Raw genomic sequence first — 8220 nt, 5'->3', positions numbered from 1 at the left:
AATTACCAATTACCTAAATTTTACTTTGTATCAAAATTAAGCTATTGTAAAATTTACATTTTCATGGTTATTATACATGTACTAATATAAAGAAAAAAGTAAAAAATTTTCATTTATGAATTATGGTTACCATGAATTTGCACTTAAAAGAATTTTAATCAGCAAGAAACTCAGCTAATTCATTCATTCATTCTCATCACTGCACTCATTTCTCGTGAAAACGCCATTTTTACACTGCCAACACACTAAAACAATTCCTCTCTCTCTCTCTCTCTCTCTCTGGTGGAAGCAGAAACACCTGCTCCGTGAGCACTGTACCTCCTTCTCTCATTCATTTTCGTCACCAACTCAACTCACTCAGCATTGCTTCACACTTATCAATCACTCTGCCTACTCTCTCTGCTTTTGTTGCTTCCATCACTTTTATCTTCTGCTGCCAAAGTATGCACCATGCACTGCACTATTCCCTTTTGTTTTCTTTTCTTTTCTCTTTTTGAATTTGTCCTTCTTCTTCTTGCTTCAGATATGGTTTAGTTTTGGACCGGACTCAAAGTTAAACCTTTTTTCCTTTTTTTGGGAAGTTCGCTTTCTTTCTTTTTTTTTTTTCTCTCTTGAAAATAAAAATGTCTTTTTTCTTCTAGGGAGTAGCAGTGGCGAGTAACAGTTCTTGGTAGTAGCATATGGGGATCTTTTATTTTCTTCAAAATGTTGGTTTCTGATCTGGGGTTATTGCATTTCAGGGCTATCTATTACTACTAGAAAGCTTCCAAAGATTTTTCATTGAAGCAAGCGGTTTTTGATGGTTTCAACTTGTGGCATCTCTTTCCAAATCTCCACATTAAAGAAAAAGGGAAGGTACATTGTGAAGGAAAGTTGCAATTTTTGTTGTTGTTGTTGTGGCAGAGCATTGATCACAGTTTTGGGGTTTATTTTTGGAAGAACGCTGTTGAGAGTGTGGGGGGTGAAAGCTCTAAAAGCACTTCACTTCAGCAGAGAACAGTGTTCGGTGATGGAAATTCTGTGCTTCTTGCATCTTCTGCTAGGTTGGTATCTCTCAAACTCTAACCTTGTTAATGCTCAGCTACAAGACCAAGCTATATTACTTGCCATCAACAAAGAGCTTGGAGTTCCTGGCTGGGATTCCAGCAACTCAAACTACTGTAATTGGCAAGGAATAAGCTGTGGTAATCATTCAATGGTGGAGAAGCTTGATCTTGCTCACCGGAACCTTCGAGGTAATGTTACTTTGATGTCTGAGCTCAAAGCATTGAAGTGGCTTGACTTGTCAAATAATAACTTTGATGGATTGATTCCTCCTGCTTTTGGAAAGTTATCTGATCTTGAAGTCCTAGATTTGTCTTCAAATAAGTTTTCAGGCTCAATTCCGCCGCAATTGGGTGCTCTCAAAAGCCTCAGATCATTGAACCTTTCTAGTAATGTGCTTGTTGGAGAGATACCATTAGAGCTTCATGGCTTAGAGAATTTGCAGGATCTTCAAATTTCTAGTAATCATTTGAGTGGTTTAATACCTTCTTGGGTGGGCAATTTGACCAACCTGAGGGTGTTTTCTGCTTATGAGAATCGTTTAGGTGGCAAGGTTCCGGATAATTTAGGCTCGATTCCGGATCTTCAAATACTTAACCTGCACTCAAATCAGCTTGAAGGCCCTATACCGGCAAGCATTTTTGTCCCAGGGAAGCTACAAGTTCTGGTTCTCACCCAGAATAATTTTAGTGGTGATCTTCCTCAGGAAATTGGGAATTGCCATGCCCTTTCCAGTGTTCGAATCGGAAACAACCATCTAGTAGGTAATATTCCAAAGACAGTTGGAAATCTTAGTAGCCTAACCTACTTTGAGGCCGACAATAATAATCTCTCCGGTGAAGTAGTGTCTGAATTTGCTCAGTGTTTGAATCTTACCCTCTTGAATTTAGCTTCAAATGGATTTATGGGAGCAATTCCGGCAGAATTTGGAAAACTTATGAACCTTCAGGAATTAATTCTTTCTGGAAATAGCCTGTTTGGAGATATCCCAAGGTCGATTCTGAGTTGCAGAAGTCTTAACAAGCTTGATATTAGCAACAACAGATTCAATGGGACAATTCCAAGTGAAATCTGCAACATTTCTAGGTTGCAGTACTTGCTCTTGGGTCAGAATTCCATAAGAGGAGAGATCCCTCATGAAATTGGAAATTGTGCAAAACTTCTTGAACTACAATTGGGCAGCAACTATTTGACTGGAACTATCCCTCCTGAAGTTGGCCACATTAGAAACTTACAGATAGCACTGAATCTGAGCTTCAATCATCTTCATGGACCACTGCCCCCTGAATTAGGAAGACTGGACAAACTTGTTTCCCTCGATGTCTCAAACAATCGGCTCTCGGGTAATATACCACCTGAGCTTAAGGGAATGTTGAGCTTGATAGAGGTCAACTTCTCCAACAATCTTTTTGGAGGCCCTGTACCAGAATTTGTACCATTTCAGAAGAGTCCTATTTCAAGCTTCATCGGCAATAAAGGGCTTTGCGGAGAGCCACTGAACTCTTCATGCGGAGATCTTTACGATGATCACAAGGCCTACCATCACAGGGTTTCTTACAGAATCATACTGGCTGTAATTGGTTCTGGTTTGGCAGTTTTTATGTCGGTAACTATAGTTGTCTTGCTTTTTATGATCAGAGAGAGGCAAGAAAAAGTAGCCAAAGATGCTGCCGGGATCATAGACGATGGAACCACTGAAAAACCAACTATAATAGCTGGGAGCATTTTTGTTGATCATCTCAAACAAGCAGTAGACCTTGATGCTGTTGTTAAAGCGACTCTGAAAGACTCTAATAAGCTCAGTAGTGGAACTTTCAGCACTGTTTACAAGGCCGTCATGCCTTCTGGAGTGGTCTTATCCGTAAGGAGACTGAAGTCCGTCGACAAGACAATAATGAACCACCAGAACAAGATGATTAGAGAACTCGAAAGGCTGAGCAAAGTTTGTCATGATAATCTAGTGCGACCAGTTGGCTATGTTATATATGAAGATGTTGCTCTTCTCTTGCATAATTATTTTCCAAATGGTACTCTGGCTCAGCTTCTTCATGAATCTTCAAGGCAACCAGAATATCAGCCTGATTGGCCTTCTAGGCTATCCATTGCCATTGGAGTCGCAGAAGGTTTGGCTTTTCTTCATCATGTAGCAATTATCCATCTTGACATTTCTTCTGGCAATGTACTTCTAGATGCAAATTTCAAGCCATTGGTTGGTGAGATTGAGATTTCTAAACTCCTTGATCCAACCAAGGGCACGGCCAGTATTAGTGCAGTTGCTGGTTCCTTCGGTTACATACCACCAGGTATACTATTTTCTGTCATGCAGTTCTTGCTATGATTCTATATTCCTTCCTATTTAGTGTGTTTTGTGAGCTTCATGTTACATTTGTTCTGTGTTGCAGAATATGCTTATACAATGCAAGTTACAGCACCGGGAAATGTTTATAGCTATGGCGTTGTTTTGTTGGAAATCCTTACTACTCGACTGCCAGTGGATGAGGATTTCGGTGAAGGCGTAGATTTGGTGAAGTGGGTTCAAAGTGCTCCGGTAAGAGGGGAAACTCCAGAGCAGATACTGGATGCAAGGCTCAGCACTGTTTCCTTTGGTTGGAGGAAAGAAATGCTTGCTGCTCTTAAGGTTGCGCTGCTCTGCACAGACACCACACCGGCAAAGCGACCAAAAATGAAGAATGTGGTTGAAATGCTCCGAGAGATAAAGCAAAACTGAGGACAGCAAGCCGCCCGAGTTTTCTATTCCGTCTACACCGTCGAAGGTTTTATGAATGTGAAACTATCATGGCTAGTTGGCTACCAGGAAACTGATGAGTTCAAACTTGCAACTTGGAATAGTAATCTTGTATCAGGAATTATTAACAGATGAAGGTTGTGTCAAAGTAAAATTAATATCATTGGCATTGTAGACCTTCATCTTTCTAGTTTGACCAAAGAATTAGGTTGGGGAGAGGTAACAGAAGCAAGAAGAGAACTTGAGGCATGATATATCAGTTCCTTCTTTCACATGAGTTAGCCAGCAGTTTTCATGTTGTATTTTACTCATTTGGGAGATGAATCCATTTTCAATTTTAATCTCTTCCCATTGAAATTGAAGGTTCTACTTGTTTTCTTTTTTAGATGCATATTGTAAATCTGAACTTTGTCCATGCATGCAGAGCCTTATGTGTTTCTAGTCATTGCACTGAAGTGATTTCACAACCCGATCTAATATGGAAAAATACAGATTTCCTAACACCATACTTAGAACTAAATTCTTGTTTTAACAAAGAATCAACTCTTTCATGGCCAAATATAGTTTCAACAAAATTAGGATGAGAGTCTAAAACAAGAGATGATACTAACTCCAACTTAAGAGAGGAAAAGGAAAACAGTACAGTTTGACATGCATACACGGTTTAAAAGAAATGTAACAATTACTCCCCAATCCATGGCTAAGGAGGCAAGGCACCAGTTAAGTGCTACCACTGTTAAAGCCTCGCTTTGGAGTGTTGACCATCTCCTTCAAAGACAGACAGAAAGCGGGAGAATTGCCTCATACATGCAACTCATATTGTACTCGATGCATTTGAGCCAAGGCAGCTTGCCAGCTTCTTGCTCTTGCTGAGGTAGGATTCAATCCTTCCTAACATATGGTATGATCCAATTGAATTAGTCGATATAATATAAACACATCAAGTTATCCTTTGCTTCTTTTATTTTTTAAATAACTGGAATGAGACCCGCGCGATGCACGGAGCAGTAAATTAATGATACTATATAATAAATATTAAAAATTGTTATATTTTGTAAAATTAAATTAAATATGTAAATTAAAGTTAAATTTAAAAGATATTTTATTTAAAATAATTTGTAGTACAAAAGATTTGGATATTAGAGTTATATGTACAAAATGACATTTTTATTTAGTGGTTTGATTTTTGTATTTATTTTAGTTGATGAACTGAGTCTTCTTATATGGCGCTTGTTCTTTGTTTTTTTATTGGTTGTTGTTAGAGTTGTTACTTTCTTCTTTCTGTGTAGATTCTTGTGAAGGCATGTTCTTTATGAATTGTTGAGTTATATGCACTTTCTATTGTGTTGTTTGTTCCATCTTTGCAAATATGTTCTTTCGAATATGTGTCTTTAATTTGTATAGTTTTCTTTCTCCTTAATCTCTTGATGGTATGTGATCTTCGTCTGATGTTATTAGTGTTGGCGAAGTTAATTCCTATAATCAATGAATAATTTAAATTAGAAATAAAAATGATGTCTAAAATAACTAAAATAAGTAATTTTTTTTAGTATTACCTGTTTTATTTATTGTAATAAGTGTTGAGGTTCAGTGTTTTTTGTTGGAACAAATGTCTTGGTAAGAGTGTATTATTTAGAACTTTTTTTTTTTAAATTAAAATCATTTACATTGAGCTCAAATATAAGTGAGGTTGCACAAATTTTCAATTGGGATGGTATTTCAATGTCATTACTTTTCTAGAGTGCCATTAAATTTAAAACAGTTGTACCCAACAATTTTTTTGCTTCGCCATCAAATAGTACAAAAGTTGTTGTACCACTTTGATCTGAAACCTTTAATTGAATTTCGAACCTAAAATAAGTATTGAGTTAGTAACTAATAATTTGATAGATGGAATTATGAAAAATATATCGAGTTACCTTTCTTCTTACACTTTTCACATTCAACATAATTATCTTCATTGAGTAAGTTTGAGATGGTGTGTAGTTCGAAAATAAATTTTTTGTGATAAATTTGATGTTATTTGAAGGAATAGTAATAAAAGACTTATATAAATAATTCAAATAGTATGGAATTTGAATATTTATAACGTAAAATTTATTATGATTAATAGTATTATTATGACATTTGTAATATGAATGTTTATTACATTGAATGAGTTATTTATAAAAATTAATAAATTAATTATTAGAATTATAAATTTATTGTATTGTTTACAATGGTAAGATATAATAAATATATAAATATGAATTTAATATCTTTGTAAGTTACAAATTTGGTTAGACCCTATTAATTTCTAATTATTGTATTTTTTTGTATATTTTGTTTTTTTTTTGTTGATTTGAAAATAATAGATGATTTGACAAAAATTGAGTAGTTGATTCTAAAATTTTGCCAAGTAAACGATGTTGCTGACATGGCATTAGTAAGAGAAGAAAGATGTCTTAAAAGTAATATAGGTAAACTTATGTATCTACTTCTATATATTAAGAATAGATAGATAGATTATCCTTCAATTATGAAGGAGAGGTAAACCAGTCTCAAGCAGCAGCTACATTAAAGCCTCATTTGCATCATAAAGCCTCATAAATAACCTTATCCTTTTTCTCAGCATACTTAACATCGTCTCTGACCAAAATTACTATGACAAATTTTACACATCCCTACTAAACATATTTGTAGTGTCATTGATTACTAATGATACCATGGTGGGATGGTAAAGGCAAAACAAATTTATAATTCCAACCCAAGAATACGTATCAATCAATTCAAGATTTCATCAGTAACATTTTATTTAGACATAAAAACATTCGACACTAAGGTCGGTAATGAAAGAGTAGGCATCACTAATTGAACTACAAGAGTATAGCCTCAAACATATAGCTCATGGATCCCATGAACAAGGTGAACCAGCCAACTAAAAATCAATTAACAAAATTCAGGAATCAAGACTCGGAACGAGACTTCACAATGAAATTCTGGCGGCTAATGGGGTTCATGACCACTGGTGGACCAGCAGTGCGTGGCCATGCCTGGAATTTCTTGTCGGTCTCTTCCCACCATCCCTTGTTTGCAACAGTGCCAGGGGTAGTTCCTGAACCAACAAAAAAGGAGTTAGCAATTACAGTCAGCTAAAAATGGCCACAGGCCAGATTAATTCTTACGGCAGCACTACCTACCTCCAAATATCTTTCTGTCTGAAATTACAGAATCACAGACATATGCAATTCCAAATGATCCAACAATAGCAGATATGATATACTTGCCTGACATGATTAGAGAGTAAACTGCACAAAACAGTAACTAATTAAGTAGGGCCAAAACTCAAAACATCAGGAATAACTCAACAGAGAGGATACCAAATCAAACAATGCAACAGATGATATATCGAAATTGTGAAGTTGACAAGTTGAGACCCATTTCAAATATAACCATAGGTTCTAAATGAACCGGATCATTAACCACCACCATGTTAGAACAATTGAATTCCTAGTCACCCATGAATATAATAAACTGTATACCCCATTAGCAGTAACATTACATATAAATTCTCAATAACACATAGTGAATATCCTTTATATTTCCAGCCACTCATAAGATTAAAAATAAACCCAAAATGTTGGGCTCGGGGAAACACTACAAGGATCAACATGATTAACAGCATGAAACAATATATGAATTACAGGTAACTAAATACGTCAAAGCAGCTGAGATATTTCAACTGAATTTTGTGAACAAAATACTGCTAACATCTATAACCGCCCAGAAACCAAAACACCGATTATGTCTGCACATAACAGAAGATGGATTATGCATTGTCCAATCTAGCACATAACAGAATTAAGGGAAATTTTATGTTATCTCCATCTAAAGGGCATCACTGATATTAAATACGATCTTTACAGAATATAAGAATTTAAAACGGGTAGCTTTGCGTTTAAATTATAGTTTCCATGTGAACGTAACGGAGCATCAAAATCACCAAAATTAGATACATCTGATAAAAAAAAACATCTATAGGGGAAATAAATGAATATTTAGGGCAAATTTTGGAAACGATAAATAGGGTCAGATTGTATGAGAACTACTTAATCAAAACCTCAAGATACAAATACCTAAAAAATTAATCATTTAACAATAAATGGGAAAACTAGGATTAGGATTATGGTTAGCGAGTTGGTAATGGTACCTGAGGGTGTGAGGGAAGAAGCTTGAGATCTGATGAGCGAATGGTGGAAGAGACAGCAATCAGCGATGACTGAGTTTAAAGAGACGCAGCTAATAGAAATCTTTCGCAGCTTCTAAATTCACATGGGCTTCCCACTCGGCCCATTTTTTATAATGGGCTTCTAGTTTTTTTATTTTTTTAATACAAAAATTTAATTTTAATATACTATTCAATTATGTATTATATTGATAATTTGATATTA

At 35.6% G+C, this 8220-nt stretch overlaps 2 protein-coding genes across 3 annotated transcripts; one reads left to right on the top strand and one right to left on the bottom strand.

Moving 5' to 3' along the window:
- LOC107645472 (leucine-rich repeat receptor-like tyrosine-protein kinase PXC3) lies at window positions 177–4227 on the top strand. 2 transcript variants are annotated; one of them, XM_016349503.2, is made up of 3 exons: window positions 177–441; window positions 741–3347; window positions 3447–4227. In XM_016349503.2, exons 2-3 carry the CDS (start codon window positions 800–802, stop codon window positions 3770–3772), a joined length of 2874 nt encoding a protein of 957 aa, XP_016204989.1. In that variant the 5' UTR covers window positions 177–441; window positions 741–799; the 3' UTR covers window positions 3773–4227. The 2 variants fall into 2 exon arrangements, with proteins under 2 accessions (XP_016204989.1, XP_020959431.1); XM_021103772.1 differs by having other exon boundaries at window positions 177–3347.
- Window positions 6502–8121, bottom strand: LOC107645471. Its single transcript, XM_016349502.2, has 3 exons — window positions 7980–8121; window positions 6970–7077; window positions 6502–6884 (listed from the first exon to the last, which is right to left on the bottom strand). Exons 2-3 carry the CDS (start codon window positions 7061–7063, stop codon window positions 6736–6738), a joined length of 243 nt encoding a protein of 80 aa, XP_016204988.1. The 5' UTR covers window positions 7064–7077; window positions 7980–8121; the 3' UTR covers window positions 6502–6735.

Source organism: Arachis ipaensis, chromosome B06 (genome assembly GCF_000816755.2).
Source record: "Arachis ipaensis cultivar K30076 chromosome B06, Araip1.1, whole genome shotgun sequence".
Taxonomy (NCBI): Eukaryota; Viridiplantae; Streptophyta; class Magnoliopsida; order Fabales; family Fabaceae; genus Arachis; species Arachis ipaensis.
The sequence above is the reverse complement of the archived record's forward strand: the minus strand, read 5'-3'. Positions and strand labels throughout refer to the sequence as shown.